The following is a 25814-nucleotide window of genomic DNA, read 5'->3' as shown; positions in this document are numbered from 1 at the left end:
CCTTGGAACAAATAAGGAAGCTATTCATCATGTTTTCATACCGTATGGCCACTAAATGGAAGAGCATTTGAGAGGCTTCTGATTAAAGCTGAAGTTGTCTTAGCGGCTGTGTTGCAACCACACACTGTACAGTATTCATGCATGAGGGAGAACCACACACCGCACCAGCTGCTTGTCCCACTTGAAGAGGAAAGCAACTCTTCATTTTAAGCTTTAATTTAAAATGCTAAACAGCATTGCTTTCTCACCCTGTGATGGAGATTTCAAAGGCTCTTCTGCCTCGTCAGCATTTTTCTCTGTTATTTTTGTTGTGGTCTGTTGTGTCATCTTAAAGTGCACATGGGTCCCCTGGTCATTCCCAAACCAGAGTTTACAGAGTTTATGCTGTAATGTGTGTCAGCTTCCAAATTATTCTACACTTACAAACCTGTGAAGAATTGGGAGAGCACAAGTGGCCAAGCATCCAATGCTATGTATCTTACTTTAGCAGGAGCTACACCGCTCTTCAGTGAAGGATTCTGAAGGAAGATTTTATAGAGTGAGTGGCAGGACACAATGGAAGAATGCTTTTGCAACCTAAGGATGTTATTTTTCTCGTGATCTTAGCCAAAGTTCATATATTAATTATTCCCTCACATGGAGCAGCTCCATTGCTTCAGCCACATGGCAAAAGGAAATGAAGCATCAACCAGCAGACCATTCAGTTAGGACTTATTATTTTTATCATCATTAGTAGTAGTATACTGCCCTTCCTCTGTAGATCTTATGGTATTTATTTACTTGGTTGTGCAATTAAACTTGATGGCCTCATTATTTATTCTAGTCTTTGAACTTATAGTAATTTAAATTGGAACAAATAAGGAAGTTACTGGGGTTCTATTGGTAAAACAGGATATGAAGATCTGTCTGTTTGTTGATAATGTGACACTTGCATTAACCCACCTGAAAAAATCATTTTCAATACTTTTTCAAATTTTCTCTCTCAATTCAGCTTAATTTCCAGTTACAAGACAAGACAAAACCATTTTGAATGGATGAGTGTTAATATAGAATAACCTGTGGTAAATAGTATTTTTAAAGAATACTCTGCCCCAAATAATCTTTAGGCTGTAATTTTATACCATCTTACCTGAAAAGGAGCCCTACTGAATCCAGTGGAGCTTACTTCTGAGTGCAGTGTAAACCAACTCAATAACTTGGGATTCAGCTCCATAATAATTTAGATCTCATAGTACAGGGTAATAATCCAAATTTATTATTTGGGAGCAGCTGTGAATTTTAGGAAAGCTGAATCACTGGGCAAATTTGCCCTTTTCCTGGCTAAGTAAAATTGGCACGCTCAAGATGAAGTTGTTCATTCTCTTAACTTTGCCACTAAAACATGACAGAGGTATATTGGACACATGGAAGGAAACTGTTCCATGTAAATTTTTAAACACGTTTTTCTGCCAAAAGAAACCACTAAGGTTCAGACATCAGTCTGAGCACCCAAAGGATTAATCACAAAACCCTGGAGGTGGCAGGGGCACGGGTACACAAGCAAGCCTTGCCCCAGCTATGCTGGCTTCTCCTCATGGTGGCTTGAGCATGCCTGTCTGGTGAGGATTCCTCAGGACATTCTGCTGAAGGCACTCGGAAGCTTTGCCTCCCTAGAGAGCCCTGTCTTGCCAAGGTTCCTCATTGCGGAGAGGTCTGAAGAGCAGCCTGAGCAGCCAGGGGCTGTTCTAGAATTGATTTCTAGTGGGGGTTGGAACTGGAGTATAGCAATTCCTCAAAAATATTACATCCTCTTAATTTCAATGAAAATTCTTATGTAGATGGTACCTTATATGGACTCTGTTGTTATGGAGGGTCTGGGAGCAGGACACTCTTTGGAACAGATATTTAATTGCGTGTTCTTCAATAATATATGCTTTCACATACAGTTTCAAATGACACAGTTCATAAGGCTTTTTGCATGATAGTAATTACATTCTTGTTGGTCATTTCTCTTTCTTAATCATCTATGTAAGTTGAACTTCTTTTAAATTTCACTGCAGTTTCCAAATGAGATTACATCCACCTGTCATTTCTTACAAAAGCTTACAAAGCTGACTGCAATAGGCTCTTGACAGTCAAGTACAACACTTTTAGGTCAAGTTTTGTAAGGCTGAGTACCAAAACACAGAATCATAGAATTGTAGGATTGGAAGGAACCTTAAGGGGCATCTAGTCCAGCCCCCTGCAAGGCAGGAATCTCAACTAGATCATACATGAGAGATGGCCATCCCACCTCTGCTTAAAAACCTCCGTGGAAGGAGAGTTCACCACCACCCAAGGGGGTCCATTCCACTGTTGAATGTAGCCCCTGTGTATGTCATTGGTGCATTCCATTGGTGCAGAAGCCTGTTTTCTTGACTGGTTCAATATGCTGCTGGAGGCTGAGCCAAGCTCTGTTCAGAGGAGACCACACAAGACGGCCTTCTGGCCATGGGGGGGGGGGCTTTTCTACACTGCTCCCAACTCTGCCACAGCCTTTCAAGATGGGGCAATCGCAAATGGAGAGCCCTTTCCTGATTAGTCAGAAGTCTACCAGCATATGTGAAGTTCCTATTTAGTTATTTTTGCCCCAAAGTATATTCCTTTAACTTACAAGGAACTGCATTTGCCATTTTGATCATTTATTCACCCAGTTTGGAGAAAATAATGCTATGCTACTAAGAATACAGGATATGGCTTGAACATTCTGAACCACTGCATAAAGGCAGCTGTTTCAGTGCCTTGTTGAATCATACAGCTGTCTACCATTCAATACTGGATAAAGTAGATCATGAAGTGCATCAATTAAAATAGTTAAAACTGTTCTTGAACTTAAGAATATTGTTTACTCAGAACTGTAGGCATGTCCAAGGAGGTGTGCCTAGAATTCTCACCTATGCTAGAAAACTGCAACCTGTGCTGCTGATAGAAATAGTACGACTCCTGCAACACATTGGCGACTCATATACACACAATAATTAATAAAATGATTATACATTCTTTATCAATCTTCTGAGAAAAAAACAAAACCTTGTACAAAGCCACAGAGACTTGCGAACTACCCAACCTAAGATGAACTTAATGTCTAATTTCAATGGATTTTCCAGGTGCTTAACTCAGTCTTTAGGTAAGTTCATGAAGAGACCAACAATAGGTAAGTTTGGTGTTGTTCACAATACTGAGAGATGCTACTGGAGTTGTAGATGGATGTTAATGAAGTTGTAGACAGGCTGCCGGCGTTTTGCACTTGTTTCGCCCTGACAGTCCAAGTGATCAAGAGGCCATTGTTCGCCCCTGATGGGGCCCTTTTACTGGGACTTGCAGGTAGCACACTCCCAAGGTAGTTTTCCGGGCTTCTTCAGTGGTCTAATTTCAAAGCCTTGATACATATATTGATATTCAATTTCATAAAGTAAAGGTAAAGGTACCCCTGCCCGTACGGGCCAGTCTTGCCAGACTCTAGGGTTGTGCGCTCATCTCACTCTAGAGGCCGGGAGCCAGCGCTGTCCGCAGACACTTCCGGGTCACGTGGCCAGCGTGACAAGCTGCATCTGGCGAGCCAGCGCACCACACGGAACGCCGTTTACCTTCCCGCTGGTAAGCGGTCCCTATTTATCTACTTGCACCCGGAGGTGCTTTCGAACTGCTAGGTTGGCAGGCGCTGGGACCGAGCAGCGGGAGCGCACCCCGCCGCAGGGATTCGAACCGCCGACCTTTCGATCGGCAAGTCCTAGGTGCTGAGGTTTTACCCACAGCGCCACCCGCGTCCCTACATTCAATTTCATAGAGAATACTATTTCTTGGCTTAAGCTTAAGAGACTACTACTACTACTACTACTACTACTAGAATTCTCACTTAAGCATCATTATCAAATATAAACATACCTCAGAACTGTTTTACTGCATAGTAATTGAAAAATATTCAGTGCAAGAAAAATTCTGAACACATCCAACCAAAGGATCATGGTCGCTCTCAGTTCAGGAAGCCAGCACATCATTTTCTAAGTCAGTGGCATCTGGATAAGATTCTATAGATTTATTCGCTCTCCTTTAACAAGACGACTTCGCATGATCCAAATATCCTAAGGACAGAAAAGAACCTTGTTTTGTGCACAAGTTCATTCCCGCTGCACATACAAGCAGTTGCATATGGAAGGAAGCCCACCCCACCCAGATGTTTTGGTTCTGCATGAAGCTTTGCTTCTGAACTGAGGGCTCATCCACACTTTTGCTCCAGATTTCTAGCCACAGGCCTGAGCGTTCCAGGTCTGACAACTTTTTCCCCATTTTCTTACCACTTTCCCTATGAAAACACACTCTTTACTGCTGAACTGAAGGAAATGGCAATGCGCAGAAAACCCTCAGTTCACTGCCAGCAACACAAATCACACAGCATGCCTAGTGCTTGTCCCCCAATGGTGTGGTGTGGTAGCAAGAATTGTAATATGCTATGTAGAAGCTGGGAGAGAGATCAGGATCAGACCTGCTCAACACCCACATACATGACTGAGTAGGCTACCACCAATGGAATAATTATTCCCAATACCACTATGTCAGATGTAGGATGTGAAAAGTTTTTGATGCAGAATGTTCACAATTTTTTTTTTTTAGGAAACTGCTTCACCTTTATACAACTTAGAATAATATTGATGAAATACTCCCCCCGCCACTTTGTCTTATCTGTTATTACAGAATTTCCTTTTTGCCACTTCAATATCACTTTCCTCTCTTTCTCTTTCCACAGTTTATACACCAAACATTTCCCCAGTTTGTAAGTAAATTCAAATTATTTTTGGTTTAGCATAATTCAGTTTCATTTCCTTCTTCTGCATTGTTAACATAGACATCTGTCTTTGCAGCATCTTGATTTGCCTAGTTGTATTTATCTCAGTTGGAGATCATTCGAACTATTTTTCTTTTAGTCTAATCTTAGACAATTTTCTGTAGTTTTCTCTGCCCAGTCTCTTTATTAGGATTAAAAAATTATGTTGTATGAAATAACCTCTGATGAAAGCTTTATTGGCATCCCAAACCATTTATATTCCTGTCCTTGTCTAAGTTATTCTCAAACAATTGTTTCAGCTTATGCTTGCAGCCTTCCACAACTGTTTCTTCTTGTGGTAGTGTTTCATTAAGCCTCTGGCTAAAGAAACCATTTTTCTTTTTAAAAGTCATAATTACTGAATTGTGATCTAAGAAAGTCTTTGGTAATATGTCTATGGAGTTGCCAGTGTCTTAGTCAACCAAATCATATTTTTCTTGAGAAGCACCTGTGTCTTTCAGAGAAATATTTATATTTCCAGATGTCAACAAGTTCCAAATTATCCATCATTTCAAAGAAAACCTTAGGTACTTTATCCTGGGAAGTTTTAATATTTTTCTTTTAAGTTCTGTCCTGCATTGGAAGGACCACTCCATCCCTGTCAGTTTTCATATGAAAAGTCCATCAACCACAAGCCCACAAGTCCTATATAAAATGTTGATTACTTTTTTTACAGCCTTGGATAGTAACTTCCACCCCAAAATATCTACATTGTTCATCAGAGATTATCAATTTTGGGCAAAAGAACTCCATTCCCCCCCCCCCAATCCTGCAGAGATCAATTCCTCACCAAATTCTTTTTTTTTTTTTTTGTCAAATATTTTATATCCTTTTCCCTAATATGTGTTTCTTGTAAACAAATTAGATATTTAAAAAAACAAATATATTTTTTCTCTTTTGAGGAATATTTGCTCCATTTATATTCCATGTTAAGTACTTGTAATCCATAGCTGAGAAGGTTATTTTGTCATATCTACAGCTCCCATTTCTGTTTCTTCAGTCTCATCCATTTGTATTTCTTCCATTTCAAATTTAAATTTCTCCACAAAGTCTCTTGCTTTCTGTACTGTTTTTTTTTTGTTGTTTAAAGATAAATATCACTCCCTCCTGTGTGCCCCATCGTGATTGAATTCTTTTCTGCTAAAGTTATTTGTCAAAAAATAGTAGCCTTTTCTTTTTTGCAGTACCCTCAGTGGAATTTCTGTCAATTCAATCACATCTATATCATCAATTTTCAACTTAGTCTCAAAATATTACTGTAAGACTTCGTCTCTAGTTTTCCTTGTAGCAAATTGGACCAAAACATCTCTTGGAACCTTTCTTAATTTTGCAAAACGTGTACAGTGGTACCTCGGGTTACATACGCTTCAGGTTACATATGCTTCAGGTTACAGACGCTTCAGGTTACATACTGTCAGGGGTTCAGAAGGAGAGACACAGGAGGGGGAGCAAATGGAGAGTGAGGAGGAGGAGTACGAGGGGGGCGCAGGCAGTGACAGTGGCCAGAGTTATTCCACAAGCCTCTCTAGCGAATCGGAGGACTCACAGAAGGGAGCGCCGGTGGCCAGAGCGAAGGGGGGTCCAGGGGGGAAGCCCCAGGAGGAAGGGGCCAGCGGGGAGTCCCTGAGCAGCAGCTGGAGATCAGGACCAGCGTCTCCACCAGAGCGCAGTGGGGAGGGGGAGTCCCAGGAGTCGGGACCAGTGTCCTCACCACCAGAGGGAGGAGAGGAGTCAGGTTTGGCAACACCCACATCAGGAAGCGGGGAAACGGTCAGAAGGAAAGTCACCGGCTGGGCGCGCGCGCCAAGTTCAAATGTACAGGAGCGCAGCACAGCGGGGAGCCCGGGAAGGGAGCCAGGTCCTAAAGCCCGCCGGAGGGAGGGGCAAGACTCAGGAGGTTCAGCGTCAGAGGAGTCCAGGAAGGAGGGAACCCCAGAGGGCAGAAGGACCCAGCGCAGGAAAGAGCAGCGCAAGAGGTGGAGCCGGGCTAGAATCTTAAACTGGTGTGGGTGGAGCAGTGAGTCAGAGGGGACTTAGACGGTCTAGCATCAGACGTGGGTCTGCGCGCCCAGAGCTTGGAAATGGAAACTAAACTTTAATAAAGACTTTTGTATATAACATCCACTGGGCGTTGGTCCTCTGTGAGCTGGGACCTAGCGGCAGTCCTGACAGTAAGTCCCCTCTCGTCATTTTCCACCAATTTTAAAACCTCGTCGAGTGTGGGAAAGCAGCGAGGGGTGAAGATTGGTGCTTCGCGAGCTCACGAAAACCAGGGAAATGACTACCGAAGAGAAGATAGCGAGTCTGCAAAACGCAGTGACACAGCTGAACGCAGAAATTTTGGCGTCCAGAAAGAAGGAACAGGAAGCAGCTGCTGCCTGCCAGGATCTGCGAACCAGGTTAGAAGTGCTAACTACACAGAGGCTACCGGCCACCAGACCAGAAGGGATTGGGCTGGGGAACAGAGGAGGGAGCCTTGTGTCTCACTTCAATGGGGACCTGCAGGAGTATCCTAACTTCAGAGCAGATGTACTATATGCACTGCAGCTGCTTGACAAGGACTTTAAAAATGAGGAAGAAAGAGTGGGATTTATTGTTTCGCATTTACGGGGAGAGGCGAAAACGTGGCTGCGCAATCTCTGGAGAGATAAGGATCCAGCCCTCCAAGATGCGGGTGCCTTCCTTAAAGTGATGGATGCGTGTTTTTTGTCTGAGATTGATGTGGATATCGCTAGGAAACAGATTCACGGACTAAGACAAGGTAGAGCCACTGTAAGGCAATATCATTCACGTTTTTTCGCATTGGTGAACGCATTGGGGTGGGAGAGAGAATCGCCTGCCGTCAGAGATCTGTTCTGGGAGGGGCTGAACGGAGCTGTGAAAGACGAAATTGCAAGGGGGGAGAGACCCCAAAACACCAAGGACATTGTGGAGAGGGCACTCACCATTGGGGTTAGGCTGGAAGGACGCTCTTGGGACAAAGAGGAAGTGCATTGGGGCCGCAAGCCAACGAAAGCACCACCCCCCTTTCCCAAGGAAGCGGCGCGCGCTCGCTCCATGCCTCCGCTGGGAGGAGAGGAGCCGATGGAGATAGGTGGTGCTAAGGCTCAGTCCACAGCCGGAGCCCTAACGCCGGGAGCAGTCAAAATGAAGCCTCCTAGAGGGACCAGGAAGTGCTACATCTGCGACAGTGCTCAGCACATGGCGAAAGAGTGTCCCCAGTGGTTTCACAAGCACACTGCAGCCGCAGCAACAGTAACAGAAGCAGTTCAGCAGAGTGAATCACAGCAGGAAAACTCCACTGTCTGGCTGGAAATGGAGTCACTGGGGGCCAGCCAGACAAGTCAGTGAAGCAATCCCCAATAATGTTACAGCCCACAGACCCCCTCCCACCCAAACCAGTAGTGCAGCTCACCGCATCCCTTCAACTTCCCAATGGGCTCACTGTGGAAATCCCCATTACGATTGACTCTGGGAGCAATGCAGATTTTATAGGCATGGACTTCATCCAGCAACATGGCATAGCCCTTCTGCCAGCGACGGTACCTCTGAACGTCGTCACGGTGGACGGCAGGGAGCTACTGGGAGGGCAAGTGCTGCAGCAGACGCCGCCAATGGTGATGCGCATTGGTAATCACCGCGAAGTCATCAGCTTCAACGTCACCCGCCTGTCAGACACGCCCATTGTGTTGGGCATGAGTTGGCTGGATAGGCACAGCCCGGCATTAGCTTGGTACCAGCGGCAACTGACCTTCGGCTCCTCCTACTGCGCAGAACACTGCATCCTGGCTGACTTGGACGATGAGGGGCACAAGGATGGACCACAGCTGAACTTGGGCATGTTGCAAGCGGTACCTAACAAGTACAAAGAGTTTTTGGAGGTCTTCTGCGAGAAAGAAGCGGGCAAGCTGCCTCCCCACAGACCCTACGACTGCAAGATTGACCTCCTGCCGGGGGCGACGCTCCCGACGGGGAAGCTGTATTCCATGTCTGAGGATGAATTGCAGGAGCTCAGGGAGTTCATAGATCACAACTTGAAGCGGGGATTCATCCGAGAGTCCAAGGCGGTGGGGGGCAGCCCTGTATTCTTTGTAAAGAAGCGGGACACGCCCCAAAAGAGGCTTGTAGTTGATTACCGCGTCTTAAATGCGAAAACCAAGCCCTCAGCCTTCCCCATGCCCAAGATCGATGACCTGCTGGCGACGGTGCGGAAGGGGCGCATCTTTACCAAGTTGGATCTACGCGGAGCGTACAATCTCATACGAGTGAGGGAGGGTGACGAGTGGAAGACGGCCATGTTTACGCCGCTGGGCACCTATGAATATAGAGTTATGCCTTTTGGATTACAAAATGGCTCCCACTGTTTTCAAGCATTCATGCATCATGTCTTGGCGGGTCTTCTCTACAAGAAGTGCGTCTGCTTCCTGGACGACATCCTCATCTTCTCGGAGTCGCCGGAGGCTCACAAGAGAGATGTCAGGGAAGTACTGCAGCGGCTGCGGGAGCACCGGCTTTACGCCAAGCTGGAGAAGTGCCAGTTCGACAAGATGGAGGTGGACTTCCTGGGCTACAAACTGTCCAACAAGGGACTCGCCATGGACAGTACCAAGGTACGGGCAGTGCTGGACTGGAAGAGCCCACGCAATCGAAAGGAAGTCCAGAGGTTTGTCGGCTTTGCCAACTTTTATCGCAAGTTCATCAAAGGTTTCGCCATGCAGACAGCGGCCATCACTGACACCCTCAGTTCCAAGAAGAAGAAGTTCATCTGGACGGAGCAGGCAGAGCAATCCTTTCGGAAGCTCAAGCACCTCTTCGCGTCCGAGGAACACCTGCTACACGTGAACCCCAGTAGGCCCATGAGAGTGGAGACGGACGCGTCAGACAGGGCCGTGGGGGCCGTCCTGTTGCAGCAAGACCACCAGGGGGACTGGAGGCCGTGCGCTTTCTACTCCAGGAAACTCAGCAAGTCGGAGCAGAACTACACCATCTGGGACAGGGAGTTACTGGCCATACATGCAGCCTTCAAGGCGTGGCGGCATTTCCTCGTCGGGGCCAAACACACGGTGCAGGTCCGTACGGACCATAAGAACTTGGAGTACTGGCGCACGGCGAGGTTCCTGAACCAGAGACACATCCGCTGGGCGGAGTTCTTTGCAGATTTCGACTTCAGAATAGAATACATCCCTGGAAACAACATCATGGCGGACGCGCTGTCCAGGAAACCGCAGTATCTCGAAGAAGAGGCGCCGGCGCCGGCCAAGCATATTTTCGCACCCAAGGCGTGGGCATGCGCGTCAGCCACGGTGGACCTGGACGCGGTGCGTCGCGCGCTGCAGATGGACTCCTTCGCGCGAGCCAAGATGGAGGAGGTGCGTAGCGGAACAGCGAGGGACGACGACTTCCAAATACGCGACGGCCTGCTCATCCGCAAAGGAGCCCTCTACGTGCTGGGAGACAACCTCCGCGCGAGGGTCCTGCAACAGCTGCACGACGCGCCCAGCGCGGGACACTTCGGCAAGGAGAAAACGGTGGACTTTTGGTGGCCCAAGATGAGGGGGGATGTCGCGGAATACGTCAGGAGGTGCGACACCTGCCAAAGGGCCAAACCAGTACACCAGCCGCCGGTGGGCCTCTTGGAACCGCTACAGACACCGTTCGAGCCGTGGGAGAGGGTGGCCCTGGACTTTGTCACGGATCTGCCCAGCTCGAGAGGCAAGACGGCAGTACTCGTGGTAGCAGACTTGTTCACCAAGATGGCCCACTTCATTCCTTGCGTGAAAGTGGCCACAGCCGAGCAGACCGCCAAGCTGTTTATAGACCACGTGTTCAAGGTGCACGGCCTACCACGGTCCATCCTGTCCGACAGGGGGCGCCAGTTCATATCCAACTTCTGGCAAAAGCTGATGGGTTTCCTGAACGTCAAGGTCAGCCTGGCGTCGGCACGACACCCACAGACTAACGGACAGGCGGAGAGAGTCAACGCCATCATGCAGCAGTACCTGAGATGCTACGCGAACCAGCAGCCCTCGACCTGGGTGGACTACCTACCACTAGCCGAGTTCGCCTACAACAACACGAAACACGTGTCCACGGGGGTGACACCGTTTTTCGCCAACAATGGGCGGCATCCCAGAACCTTCCCGGGTTTGGAGAAAGTGAGGGTGGGGGAGCCGCAGGGAGCAGAGGCAGTGGCAGCGGAGTTGCAGGAGATCCACGAGCAGCTCAGGAGGCAGTTAGAGATGGCGAAACAGGCTTACAAAGTGCAGGCAGACCGACACAGGAGGGTTGGGGAAGACATCCGGTAGGAGACTGGGTCTGGTTAGCAGCCCACGCAGTTCCGGCCAGATCGTTGGCCAAGAAGAAGCTCGGGCACAAGCAGTTAGGGCCTTACCAAGTAGAGGCGCAGATCAACCCAGTGGCCTTCCGTTTAACACTCCCGGAGGGGTCCAGAATGCACCCGGTCTTTCTTAGATCAGTGCTCACACCCTACAAAGAGCCCCACAGGTTTCAGGCACCAGGGACAGCGCCAGACCCGCTCAGGGAAGCGCCCAAAAAGGGGGGGTCGCCGAGGAGGGGGCCACTCAACGAAGCCTCAGAGATTTTAGACTCAAGGTGGGGGGAGGACGGGATTGAATATCTTCTCGCCACAGAGGACACCCCGGCCAGCGCCAACAGGTGGGTGCCGGATTACGCATTGGAGGAGCAGTTGCTCAAGGAAGAATTCCATACACTTTTCCCGCACAAGCCTATGCCGGCGGGCTTTTTCGATGATTGTCTGTTCACACCCACACTCTCGGCCAGCACTTTCCGGGGTTTCTCGTCAGCAGAGGACTCGGCTCCGGGAGGCAGCTCCCCAGAGGGATCGCTCTCAGGTTTTGGCACGGGGGGATCTTATTGGTGGGAGGACCAACCCGAAGTGGGATGGCGCAGAGACGTGCCGGAGGGACCCTGCGAAGTGGCGGCACCTCAGGCGACAGGGGGAGAAGGGGTTGTGAGTGATTTGGGGGCGGCCTCAGATTTCGAACACACCGCCCAGGAGATGGAAGCGGAGGGAATCGCAGTCGACGAGCCCATGGAGGACTTTCCGGACTTCTCACGATGGCTGCACGCCTCGGGGGACGAACTGTATCCTGAACTCACCCCGACAACTCTAGAGCACCCGGAACCCGCACCTGAAGAGGGGGAGGGGGGAAGGGGGGCTTCGAGGGGGGGATGGATGTCAGGGGTTCAGAAGGAGAGACACAGGAGGGGGAGCAAATGGAGAGTGAGGAGGAGGAGTACGAGGGGGGCGCAGGCAGTGACAGTGGCCAGAGTTATTCCACAAGCCTCTCTAGCGAATCGGAGGACTCACAGAAGGGAGCGCCGGTGGCCAGAGCGAAGGGGGGTCCAGGGGGGAAGCCCCAGGAGGAAGGGGCCAGCGGGGAGTCCCTGAGCAGCAGCTGGAGATCAGGACCAGCGTCTTCACCAGAGCGCAGTGGGGAGGGGGAGTCCCAGGAGTCGGGACCAGTGTCCTCACCACCAGAGGGAGGAGAGGAGTCAGGTTTGGCAACACCCACATCAGGAAGCGGGGAAACGGTCAGAAGGAAAGTCACCGGCTGGGCGCGCGCGCCAAGTTCAAATGTACAGGAGCGCAGCACAGCGGGGAGCCCGGGAAGGGAGCCAGGTCCTAAAGCCCGCCGGAGGGAGGGGCAAGACTCAGGAGGTTCAGCGTCAGAGGAGTCCAGGAAGGAGGGAACCCCAGAGGGCAGAAGGACCCAGCGCAGGAAAGAGCAGCGCAAGAGGTGGAGCCGGGCTAGAATCTTAAACTGGTGTGGGTGGAGCAGTGAGTCAGAGGGGACTTAGCCGGTCTAGCGTCAGACGTGGGTCTGCGCGCCCAGAGCTTGGAAATGGAAACTAAACTTTAATAAAGACTTTTGTATATAACATCCACTGGGCGTTGGTCCTCTGTGAGCTGGGACCTAGCGGCAGTCCTGACACATACGCTTCATGTTACAGACTCCGCTCACCCAGAAATAGTGCTTCAGGTTAAGAACTTTGCTTCAGGATGAGAACAGAAATCGTGCTCCAGCGGTGCGGCAGCAGCGGGAGGCCCCATTAGCTAAAGTGGTGCTTCACGTTAAGAACAGTTTCAGGTTAAGAACGGACCTCCAGAATGAATTAAGTTCTTAACCTGAGGTACTACTGTATTAATTTTGTATATTTTGTCCATTTCTGCCTCCATATCAAGCACATCCTTTTTCAAAAAGTATGCCAGTGAATTAATGACTTTATCCCTAATATCTTCACCCTCCTCTTCTGGAATCTCTCTGAATTGTAGGCAGATCTCTTTTTCTCTCAACTCCATTAATGCCAAATTCTCCAAATATCTTTCCATCTGTTTGTAACTTCACTTCTACTTTCCAGATGTGAGATATGCTGGCAGGTACAGGAATTTCCCCTTTTCTCTGGAAGCTTCTGATAAGAATCAACGAGCCTCTGACAGGTTTATAGTCCATTTTATTTACACAGAGGCATGGAGCCACCCTCCTTCAGGATCTCAGTTGGTCCCTCTGTATCCCAGCCCCTTCCACTGCCCTGCTCTCCCACCCCGGTGCTTCTGTTGAGACATCACCCTTTCAGACCTCCTAGTGCAAGGGGAGGGAGGGAGGTCCCCACTGCTCTCAAAGGAAGAGTCTCCCAAGTGGTGGCTCCCTCCCGATTGCCTAGCTTCTGACTCAGGGTTATCTAGCTCTTCCTCCGACTGTGCCGTCTCTCAATCGGTTGCTGGGAAAGTTGAAGGAAGAGGGGGGAAAACTCTCCCCTTCTTCTGTCAGAGGCTGCTCTGTCTGTGTCTGCATTCCTTCATCTTCAGAGTCAGAGCAGTCTCTGGCATCTGAGTCAGACCAGCCCCTGACACCAAAGTCTACACTTTATTTCTACAGACAACTGTATATAGGATTCTTCTATTTTATTAAGTGTTCCTTCTAAATCTTGCCAGCTTTTCATCTACTTGCATTCAAATGGTCCATATTGTTTTTAATTTCATTCATCTCTAATTTAAGAGATTTTGTTTGCTCTGCCATCATCTGCTGAAAAATGTCAAAAGGGTCAAAAGGTATCAAAAGATGTTTTTATTTCCTCTGCTGCCTTCTTCTTGCTGCCTGGCTTGCTGAGTATTGGGAGTATAAAAACAAACCGTCTTTCTTTTAAAGCCAACTTCTATTTTCACCAGCTGTTTCTGCTTCGCTTATTAAGAATGTCAGCCCTTTCTGTCTCTTTACTGCTCTCATAAAAACTTCAGCAACAGGACAGCTTCCCCAGATATCTTGTTCTGGCTGCAGCATCAATAAATGTAGCCTGTTTAAAATAAACTGATTCCATTCTCACAGAGGAAATTTCAACTGGCAAAATAGCTTTTATATTCTTAGGCACACTTTTGTCAAGAAAATAAATAAATAGATAAAAATAACCTACTTAGAACTTAACACAGAAACTCCTTTGTCTGTTTAAATCTTTCTTATCTCAGACCATAAATCAAGCCTTTTGTCTTCACTCAGCAGCTTAAACAGCAGTCCTCCTCCCTTCTAAGTTGTAGAAAGTAGATAGCTCACTGGATGTAAGTTTTCACTGGCAGATGAAGAAACTCACTTAAGTTGTAAATTATTTTATTCCAAAGATAATTAAGAAAGAGAGGTGTTTTGTGGATCCAGTGTCCATATTGGCCGTTGTATTGTTTGGGCAAGGTGAAATTTCCTCAAAGTCAGGGCCTCCAAGAAGACTTCTCTCCACCAATCTCACCAGCTCCTTTTCTGAAGGGAAGCTGAAAGCCAATATTGGTGTCTCTCTATCATCAAACACCACACAACTACCACAGACAGATGAGCTGATGGAGATAGTCCATCAGCCACCATCGCTCCCCTGGAAGTTTCTCCTTTGTTTCTTTTTAATTTCGCCTGTTTTCTTTCTCTTTCTCTCATTTTTCTATTCCTCTTTTTCTTTGTGTTTTTAGTTTATCTTTGATATTCCAAAAATATATTGGGTATTTGATATTAACTTTATATATCTTTTCCCAAACTTTAATGGGACAGGGGAAACCATAATACATACCATCAAGGTGATAGGTGAGTGTGTACCATACTTTGCTCTTGCAACATCTACAGCTTCTTTCTCCATGCTCTCTTGAATTGTACCTTTCATGTCAATATAGTGGCACTCAGAACTTGCGTAATGACAAGAAATTGTCTGCATAAAAAGACCAATATAACTTATTTATTTTCATTTGTAAATGCATTTCTCCAAAGGCATGCATCCCATATGAAGGATAGGTTTTACCCCTCACCTCCAGCCCTCCAACAAAGAAACATAGAAATAATAAGGCGCAACTTCAGGTTTTGATATTAATAGCTCAAACATGGGAAAGCCTTGACTTGAACTGAAGGAGGGGGGGTTAGGTGTTTGATACCTGCAACCTCAAATAGCATCTTACCTTACGAAACCCTTCAGTCTTGTTCATTCCAGAGCCATGGATTAGCAAGGGATGGAAGAACACTGTGTCTCCTTTCTCCACAGCAAGGTGAACCCTTGGAATAGTTTTATCATAATCACGCACTCCGTGGTACATCTTGTTTACACCACCCTGGAAGTTCAATGCATTGAATTATCATCTTTATCCTAAAGAACTTAATCTTTTGAAACCTCCACACTTCAAAAACTTTTAGAACTGATTTATAAATATTAAGTCTATTTAGTTGGATGAGACCAAGGCCTGATCCAGCTGAACAGTGAACAGTGGACAGCGATGTCCCTTCAGAAGCTCACATGCTGAATGTGAAGCTGATGGTCCTCCTGCCTCCTTTCCCCCTTGCATCTTGTATGGAGAGGCCTGCTGCAACCAAACATGGATGTTCTGGCCCAGGATCCTGTCTAATTAGTTTTGTCTAAGCCATTTGAGTCCATGGCCCTCCCCACAACTGGTGGCACTGAAATAGAGAACGTTTATTTGGTGAAATAAATAAGATGCTAAAAGAAAATATTGTATTCTCCCCCACGTTGGTATCTTTTTCTAAGGGAGAGAATAAAAAGATAAAATTAAAAGATTTGCTACATTACCTTCTTATTGTTGCATGTACTGTATATTGACTGCCCAAAGATGGAAAACATTGTCTCTATGATGGAGTATATGGGAAATTGCATTACATGAAAATCTTACCTGCAGCCCCCTGCCTCCTCTGTCACAGCCCCCCGCTGCTGCTGCTGCTGCCGCCACCTCCCTCTCCACAGGCCCCTGCTCCCAATCTTGAAGGTGGCAGGGAAATAAAAGGAGGCTGAAGATCTACCAACTGAGGAACTGCTTCATCTCACCTCATGGGTGGGCTGGTCTGTTCTTGTTCTGATTTCTTATGAGGGTAAAGGTAAAGGGACCCCTGCCTATCATGTCCAGTTGCGGACGACTCTGGGGTTGCAGCGCTCATCTCGCTCTATAGGACGAGGGAGCTGGCGTTTGTCTGCAGACAGCTTCCAGGTCATGTGGCCAGCATGACTAAGCCGCTTCTGGCGAACCAGAGCAGCACACGGAAACACCGTTTACCTTCCTGCTGGAGTGGTACCTATATATCTACTTGCACTTTAACATGCTTTCAAACTTCTAGGTGGGCAGGAGCAGGGACTGAGCACCGGGAGCTCACCCCGTTGCAGGCATTCAAACCGCCGACCTTCTGATCAGCAAGCCCTAGGCTCTGTGGTTTAGACTACAGCGCCACCTGCTGGTACTCTCCACTTATTTGTCACAAAAATCAAGCTAACCAGCTTTATCATTTTTCTTGTGAATGTAACATCCAATGCTAGCCCTGATTTGATTTGGTTTGGTTTAGCTTTAATGTGTCTGTCTCATAATTTTTCTTCTTATTATTTTTGTTATATGGGGGGGGGGGGAATCCATAAAAATACTTTTCTAGAAAATGCAACTTGTGGAGAGGTCAGAATACAATTGCCTGTAAGTGCACTGATCTCCAGCTGAGACTTTTCATAGTTAACTCTGTGTCATGATGGACATTCAAGAACTCTGGTTGGACTTGTGTATGTCTCCTGGGTGGGTGGATCCCAGTAACAACAAAATGTCACCTGCGAGGCTGCCTTCAAAGAGTTTGGAAACTTCCTACTGGTGCAGAATACAGTCACCAAGAGCTTGGAGATGTGTGTGTTCTGATCATATGACATCAGTTCCATATCAGTTGCCCTGGCTGCCCATTCATCTCAATTTAAAGTCCTCTTTTTGATTGTAAGGATCATACCACTCAGTTAGGAAAACTGCTATTGGCTACCTCCAAATTTGCAGATACTTCCATCCTCCGTCCCTCCCTGTCATGAAGTCATAAAGAAATTACCTCCCACTCAGGATAATCATGCTGTTTCAGAGACCCCTTATGACTTCCTGGCCAAACTGCCAGGCATCCATTTCTGCGATCAACCTTCTCTATGGCAGTCCAGGCACAAACAATGCGATCTGCAGGCCGGAATGGGAAATAGTGCAAATCCTGGTGCATTGGTTGGCGAGAGGTCTTATTTCCTGCAACAATTATTTGTATTAGCTTTCATAGTACAGATGCAGAATTAGTTAAGTAAATACAAGCACAATCTTCCAATACTTCTCCTGCAGAGGTGGTGCAGTTTTGGCTACACCTTCACTGGCACTCAGAGACTCAAACCAGGACTAGTATTTCTGGATTTAAGGTGGCAATGGCTGTACACACCCATCTATTGTAGTGATGGCATGGCAGGAATAACCTATAAATTTTGGATTTAATTTCAAGTGGACAATACAATGTACCACAAATACCTAGGAATTCATGCTGGTGAAATTACATTATAGTGACAATGCAGAATGTTTTGCCAAGAGCATAATTCCACTGAAACCCTATGTAAAATCCCTGTCATTGTTTAAGGTGTTGAATTACTGGTCTGTATATAAGTGCAGGCATTTATACTGAGGCTGCAGCTTCTGGACAGAAATTCTGTTCTCTCCTTTTAGCATTAGACAAAGCCCTACCCTTCCAACAGCAGTCAGCGTTGTCACTTATGAATGGGAGGGAAGACAGTCATGAGAAACCAACTTCACATTCAACAGCAAGGCTAGCACTATGAAGGTAATTTAGGAAGACACAATTAAGCCCTTCATGTTTGCTTTGTTGCTGTAAGGCAGGATACTTTATTCAGAATATTTCTATCTCATATTTGCATCACAAAATGTAAGATTAATTTCACATTTAAGAGATTATTTTTATGAAGGGATATCCTAGGAGACAGCCATCATAAGGGTTGGGTTTCAAATAGTTTCTACATGCAATTCCTAGGCCCAACCATGTTCCACCCTCCCTCTGCTCTCTTTACCAGAGTTACTCTAGCCCAGGCACGTCCAAAGTCCGTTTTGGGGGCCTAATCCAGCCCGCCAGTTGGCTTAATCCGGGCCCTGTGGCAGTTTATTTCCTGGGCTAAAATCATAAAAAAGCTCAACAACTTCAATCCTAAAAAAAGTTTGGTCGGCCCTCATGCATTTTCACCTCATCAAATCTGCCCCTCTTTGAAAAAAGTTTAGACACCCCTCCTCTAGTCGCTGCCAAGTGCCAAAACCCAGGAAACTGGAACACCTGGTAGCAACAACTGAAGAGTTCTATTCCTAATAGCAGCCCTGAAAGTGACCCAGATGAGATGGGACCCAGGGATTCCTTACTTTTCCATATACTTTACTATCTTAATAATTTAATTTAAATTTTATATCCCACTTTTCACCGTCTAGGCCTCAAAGCAGCCCACAATGATAAAAACACACATTTTCTCATTCTGCAAGGCTCCTCCTGCCAGGTAACGCAAGTGCCCCATGAGAGTGTCCCACTTATCTTGATGCCCTGACTTCAAAATATCTATATCCCACTTCAGGGACTTCTTCCTCCCCACACAAACCTCTGCTATGGAGAGGAATGACACCAGAATCCCTGGAACTGAACTGATCCGGCTGACGAGGGCCTGAAGCAAAAAGAGCTGCAGGGTCCTTCCTGTACGTGTGGTTTTGCAAAGAGGTTTAACCTTTTTGGTCTTCAGTTTTTGGAGAACTGAGTTTAATGTTCAAAGTGGACCTACAAATCTCTCCCAAACTTGCATTACTTGGGATTCTGGACACTTCTAACTCTCAAAAGGAACAGTTAGCATTTGTCCTATTAGTGGTGTGTATAGAAATTTCAAATTGCTATGCAATAGCATTCTGCAGTTTCTGTAAACATTGAAGCCTGGTATTCCCGGATATGAAAAACTTTGCTGAAAAACTAACCTACCAAATTCATGCAAATAAAGAAAAACCGAGTCCTTACCTTTTCTACAACACTTGGCAAATGTTTCTTGAATATATGCAACAACATTGTAACAGGAACCCGCCACAATCCAAATAGTAGAGATACTATTTGGAGTAACTCAGGAATAAGATCTGATCTTCTGTGACACTGTGGTTGGTATGTTGCGACATGTGCTTTACATGTGATATTCAGTGGAAAATGAATAAAACCTTTTAAAGAATGAAATCAGGCAGAGGACTGCAAGAAAGGGGGGGGGGAGGAATGAGGAAGAGAGGATGGCAAGGGATAAAAGTGTGGCACAGTCACTTTTGGCTCTGTCCATGCTCACAGATTATACCCAGAAGGAATAAAGCAGCAAACAGGAAAAAGAAAGGTCCCACCTCTGATTTAGAGAGTACCAATACAAAATCTGAGAGAAGTTAAATCAAGACGTGTATCAGAATGAACCATGTGGTATACATCTTCGTTTAGACTTGCATCACAGTAGCTAATTCTCTAAGTATACCTACAGGACCTTGCAAAAGAAAAAAGGGCAAGTCCAACAATATTTACATACATGCTAGCATTCTTGAACAGAGTATTTTATTTTTCATCCGTTCAATTATTTCTTACCAGAATCCGGAGGCTTATTTATCAACATGGCGTGCATAGCCATTATGTTTGGTCCCGTGAAGCATTCGACATATTTCAATATCTAAAGTGAAGAAAGTTTCTCATGAGATGCATATTTAAACATGCTAAAAATATATTACCCCTTATATTTCATGGGCAAAACTCAAGTGAATATGCATGATCAATACACCAGTGTTGAAACAGCAACCAGTGCTATGCACTGCTAAGAGACATCTATAGATATCCCATTGAAATGAACAGGAATTAAACTCCCATCCAGCAGTAAACTGTCTGGAGCTACCTATTCCCATAGCACAGAGATTCATTAAAAAAAATCACTTTATGTTGATTTATACTTAACACAACAATTAATATCATGTCAACATAGAGCTAAGGTGAATGTTTCATTAGAGCAAGGGTTTTTCCTTGATCAAGAAGTGCCCTCTGCACTTCCCCAAAATGTGTTCTGGGTTTCCCCCCAGATTTGGAAGCGGAAAGGATACATGCGGGGGGAGGGGGAATTCCCTTGGGCTAATGCTAATGCTTGAGCTAGCACCAAAAGTTGGTTAAATATCACACACAGTGATCACCACTGCAGAGATGCCTGATTTCACTAGACATTGGGTACAATCTGCAAAAGTTAAGCTCTGCTTAAAGCATCTATTGAACGAGACAAAATAGCAGATCAAATCTACTGCAGTATTGCTTCCTTAATTTAAAAGCAGCCATATGGAAGTGAGGAGGACGTATTTTGAATAGCACTGCAGCACCATGTGATGGATGGACTTTGCTCCTTCCCAGGCCATATTCCCAGTGTAAATCTCTTATTCAGTTTAAGGAGGTGAGGGAAATACAGAAAGACTCTGGTACCAGGAGGAAGTTGCTTGCTTTTTTCAATTCACACCTCTGGCTGCTTTCAACTTTTATAAAAAAATATGGAGCCATGGGACATCCTGTTCACGCATCTCCGGCATCATTTCACCGTTGGTGTCACTTAGCTTTTGTTATATTGTGCTGCCTTACTATGCGAGCAAGTTAATTAATGAAGTTTCCTATTTTGTACAGGTCTTCCCCGTGGCTGCCCCCTTTTTTAACCTGAGGCAATCTACAATATCTGAAGAGCTTCTCATGTTGCTGGAAATCCTGTATTTTGGAAACTGTTTTCTGATCTAGAACAAACTCCGACTTGGAAGCTGAAACATCTCTCATGACCGTCAGACCAGGGACGATCACTTCCTGTCTGCAGATCTTCATGAACTCATTTCTGAGGAGAGAATTCAAAAAAAGTTATTCATGGCAAAGTTTGCTATGCTGTTTAACCATGTTATTGCCTTTGTAAATTAAATTAAATCAAATCAAATTGGATACTTCTATTGTGCAAAATCATGGGTAATATTTTTTATTTATTTATTAAATTTGTATACCACCCATCATCCATAGATTTAGAGATCCACATAACTCATTCTCTGTGAGGCTTTGAGTGTATATTTATAAGCGAGAAGTGAATTATGCCTCGTATCAACTGGCCGGATGTTCTTGTAAATCCAGGGGGAATTTTCATTTGGAGTGGGGCCCTTCTTGTGGCCTTCAGGTCTTGCTTGGCAAACACAAGCTCTTGGGCACACCTCAAGAGAGACCTCTGGACTGCAACCAGTGTGCTTTAAACCACTGGGGGTGGGGTCAAGTACCACGGGGGGGGGGGGGAGTCAAGACTGACCCAAGGGGGGTTGAAACAGGAGCACTACCACCCTGCAAAGATATGGAAAAAGAGATTAAGAAATGGGTCCTGAATGCATGTTTGGGTGAAAAGTGAGTTCTGGGTCTGAAAAGGTTGAAGATACTTGTTTTAGACAATCTCACTATATGTGATTAGGACACATGGCTACAGTTTACCTGAAATGTTCAACATCCTCATCCGAGACCAGATTTTTTATGACGAGATAGCCGTTCTCCTCATAGAAATGCCTTTGCTCTGGGCTTAGAACATTATTATCTAAGGTGTAACTGCAGAGATAGGAACACACACTGGATAAGTTCACAGGGCAAGGATGAAGTCTAGGAGATAAGCGCTTCCTGGGAACTCTTATGCAACCTACAACACACCCTGGGGTATCCTGCAGCACAGAGGAGCTCTATGGAAAACAGGCAGGTCCATGTGGAAGGGGGGTCCCTGAAGTTCAAAATCTGCAGTACCATGAAGGTATTTATTTCCATGAAGTCAGCACAAAAGTTAGTTTGCTGCTTGCTTCTTGAGAATAGAGGCACAAAAGTTTCTACTAATCCACAAATACACAGATGCAACCATGCCCATAAGCTTACTGCTTCAGAATAGCAAATTCCACAGGACTCAGGTGAGGCAGCAATTTGATGGTTAATGCACCCCAAATTATCAAACATTCACCACATCCAAGGATGGAATTCTAAGGACATTAAACATGGTTTCCTTTCATTGCCACCATCAACATAACATATCTATTTTTTAATAGAAGAAATAATTTAAGTGTCACTTACTGGTATTGAATTGGGTATTTCACTGTAGTAAATTGGGCTGAAGTTGGAAATCGTGTCTGGAGCACATGTTAAGGAACTTACATTTGTTTTATTTAGATTATTATATATTATTGTGTGATATAAAAACTCAGAATTGATTCTGAATCATAATAACTATTGATATGGTAGAGGAAATATAATATACTATATTAAGCTTAAATTATTCTCCATATTTATATCCAAGCTTTTGTATCAATGGTTCCCTTCCCCGATGCAAGTTAACTGCATAGGAAGGGGGCATTTTAATGTAACTCATAAACTGCATTCTAAACTCTGTATAATGAATATTAGAGTTAAAACTATCAATGTTTGTTATCAAAACTCTGTTAAGTTTTTACTAAACTTCAAAGGTCACCCAGGTGGCAACTTATAATGGCAAATGGAAAACTATTTGGGGAAAGCCAATATTTTTACAATAGTGCCTTACATATCGGCACTTTCTAAATATCAGCAAAAACACCAGATGGAAAACAATTGCCAAACACAAAGTGATGTCTTCCAAGAAAATTAAGAAAAAATACCAGTGATATAACACTGAAATGAAAAATCTACAAACCAAAATGGAAACTGCTGGAAGCCACAAATACTGGCAAAACTGCCTGTGTGGTGCATTAAATACCCTTCTGTATAAATGAGTTTATTTGTATTAATATAAAAAACTTTTTTAAAAAGAGTGTCAATGTCAAATGGCATGTTTACAATATTACAGTCATGAGCATCATAGCCTTGGAATGGACCACCAGGGCTTAATCACATCATTAATTATTGCAACAAAACTCACAACAACTAGATTCTGGAGAACTTGGGACTCTGACCTTATGGAAGTCTGGTATTGGCAACTTTGGGACTTGGCAGTCATGGAAGCTGTTAGCTTTGAGCTCGTAGAAAGACGCAGGCAATTCTTTAAGCTATTTAGACAGGTTTTATTTCTTATACAGCAACGACAGAACCAGATATAGACCACTGTGCTTCATGGAAACCTTTGACAGGACACTTTTCAAAGACAGACATGGCTGATGTAATCGTTTTACTGGAACAGACCAAAGCTCTGCTCTTCCTTTTTCCCTTGTATTGGGTTGTACTGCATTATTTGATACTTGATATATGGATATATATACGGCCACAATGGCATCTGATGACTTTCTGGGGGCAAAGAAAGTATCCAGTAAACGCAACCTGGAGAGCTGGGAACCTGGTGCTTCTTAACGCGTGTGGAAATGGCAATGCAAGAAGAGAAGAGCGACAGGCTTGTGCTTGTCGCGTGCCGAGAAATCATGGGGCTGAGCAGTTTTCTGCTTGTTCCAAGCTTTTTAGGCACAGGGCTGAGCAGTTTCCCTTGTCCTGTCACTTTCATTAGGAAAAGCCACTTTCTAGTGATAAATCAGAGCAAACCTGATTGCTGTTTGCTCCCATTCAGCTGTAAAGAAGCTGTGGGGCAAAGGCAAGTCTGAGGGCTTATCCACACCTCTGTCTGCCCTGCCACTTTTCACCAGGAAACTTGATATTTTGGACTGAATCGGGCTGAATTTGGTTTTCTGCAGATTGCCGTCTGTTCCAATTTGTTGCCAAAGAGCAAGTTTACCGGGGAAAGCAGTGAGGCAAAGGCAAAACCTTGGCTCGAAAGTGCAGGACAAGCACAGAACCACTCGCCCCCCCCCCCCCCGCGGAAGCGAAGCAGCAGAGGCAGACTCTCCCTTGGCTCCCCCCCCCCCCCGCTGCCTCTCGGGCTTGTCAACCCGCTTCCAACTCATCTCCCCAATGTCTAAAATATGTAGGATGGCATTCTGCATGTCCAACCACTGAAGGCATAACTCTATACAGAAAACTAAAGGGAGTTGCTAAACCTGGATTCCAACGGTAAGAAATTTCAGCCCCCCTCGCCCGCCCGCCCGCCCCCCCCCCCGGACTGGCCGAGGAGCTTCTCCTGGCCGCTCGGCCCAAAGGATACGGGGCGCGGCGAGGAGGCGGCGGAGCGCAGGACGGGGCGCAGCAGGGCGCGCAGGCGGAGCCAGGCGGGGGCGCCGGCCATGGCGAGGAGGGCGGGCGGGCGGCGTGGCTCTGGCGGCTCTGCGGGAGAGGAGAGAGGCGTCGCCGGGCGAAAGGAGAGCGGCGGCAGCAGCAGCAGCAGCATCGCCCCCCCCCCAGGAGCCCGAGGCGCCCTGCGGCCGGGGGGGGGCTGAGACAGTCGAGCGCAAGACCCCCCAAGGGCCAGGCAGGTGCGCCTGCTCAGGTGGCGGCGGCGGCGGCGGCATCCCGGAAAATGGGTTCCAGACCAGTACTGACACTGTTTAATCATTACTGCTACACAAGGAACTAAAATACTCTTTGAAAAACCTCTTGGTTTAACCCGCGCAGGGGGGCCAACGAATAAAGGGGGGGCAGGTGAGCCCCGCCCCGCATCATCAGCCACAAGATGCACACCATTTGAAGGGCAATGCCCCTCAACCTGGGAGGCCGCAGCCCCCTCGAATATGTTATTGGGGGGCCAAAGGGACCTCACCCCCCCCCTCCCATGAACATGTGTAGTAAAGTCCGGCTTCTCTCAAGCTGCAACACGCCAGGAAGTGAAAGGCATGGAATTTTGTGAATATGAGGCTACATGCAATTTATCTTATGTCTAATTAAGTTTCTAATTTGTTAAGTGAAAAATAAAGAACCAAACTCTGATGGAGATGCTGAAGAGTCCACACCTTAAAGCAGAGCTTTCCAAACTGTGTGTCAGACATGGTGTGTCGGCCGCAGTGTGCAGGTGTGTCACTCAAATGCTCCCTGCGCTCATCCTGGGGCTGGAAAGGGGGTAGTTGAGCCTCCTGCTTGCTAGTAAAACTGAATTACTGTGTCGCAAAATGATGCATGTCTAAAAAGTGTGTCACCAACATGAAAAGTTTGGAAAGCTCTGCCTTAAAGTCTGAAGTGTCTTATTTTTTAATTCTCCATCTCTCTCTCCATCACAGAAAGCATAACTGAAGGGGCTGAGCACATCCCTATTATCATAGTGCTGATTAGGATTTGTCCTCCATGACAAAATGGTCATGGCCAATTTTAAAGTTCTTTTTAGTATCTTCTGTTACGATACATATATTAGAGGCTAATCGAGTCTCTACACAAAATGGCTGCTCAAAAATGTGTTCTGCGTGCGTAGTTGTTCTCTATAATAAGGAACTGTTTATGAATTTACAATAGTGTCTGTCGAGAAGAAGGTTGAGAGCACAATACAAGTAGTAATAGTAATAATATCAAAATACCTGAGTGTTTCGATTGGAGGCCTTGATCCAACGAAGCCTTGTCCCAGTCCCGAAACCTCACTGAGATCTTGCCTCCTGAAGAGCCTATGAGAAACTGAGCTGCCTTTCATAAGTCGAATCACAAGACATGACACCCCCCCACACACACACACACTTCCTGGCTATATTGTCAGAATGAGATTCATTATATATTTAGTATATGCATCACATACGGCAAAGCTCCGCCCTGCTTCATTCTAACATTAT

General features: G+C 46.1%; 1 protein-coding gene and 1 long non-coding RNA gene across 2 annotated transcripts in view; one reads left to right on the top strand and one right to left on the bottom strand.

Moving 5' to 3' along the window:
* Nucleotides 1-1867: 1867 nt before the first annotated feature.
* Nucleotides 1868-25693, bottom strand: LOC310826553 (phytanoyl-CoA dioxygenase, peroxisomal-like). The gene is made up of 9 exons (XM_083701643.1): nt 25569-25693; nt 21667-21777; nt 20869-21037; nt 19774-19855; nt 17203-17384; nt 15306-15455; nt 14927-15061; nt 3875-4100; nt 1868-2912 (listed from the first exon to the last, which is right to left on the bottom strand). The coding sequence occupies exons 1-8, from the start codon at nt 25676-25678 to the stop codon at nt 4047-4049; spliced, it is 993 nt and encodes a 330-aa protein (XP_083557769.1). The 5' UTR covers nt 25679-25693; the 3' UTR covers nt 1868-2912; nt 3875-4046.
* Nucleotides 3866-25814, top strand: part of LOC310826581 — a 38306-nt gene continuing 16357 nt past the window's right edge. Inside the window, exon 1 of the long non-coding RNA XR_014555853.1 lies at nt 3866-3925. This is a non-coding gene — a long non-coding RNA (uncharacterized lncRNA). The remainder of the gene's footprint in view (nt 3926-25814) is intronic.

The sequence above is a fragment of the Podarcis gaigeae genome (assembly GCF_964106915.1).
Source record: "Podarcis gaigeae genome assembly, chromosome: 10".
NCBI classification, from domain to species: Eukaryota; Metazoa; Chordata; class Lepidosauria; order Squamata; family Lacertidae; genus Podarcis; species Podarcis gaigeae.
Note: the sequence above shows the minus strand (reverse complement) of the source record. Positions and strands in the feature narration are given on the sequence as shown.

Excerpts from the sequence above, each read along its gene's own strand:
- LOC310826553 (XM_083701643.1), bottom strand. The coding sequence starts at position 25,678 with ATGAAAGGCAGCTCAGTTTCTCATAGGCTCTTCAGGAGGCAAGATCTC. Across the intron at positions 15,456-17,202 it reads ATGATTATCCTGAGTGGGAG|GGTGGTGTAAACAAGATGTA; the intron begins GTAATTTCTTTA and ends TTGAACTTCCAG. Across the intron at positions 15,062-15,305 it reads AGACTGAAGGGTTTCGTAAG|ACAATTTCTTGTCATTACGC; the intron begins GTAAGATGCTAT and ends CTTTTTATGCAG.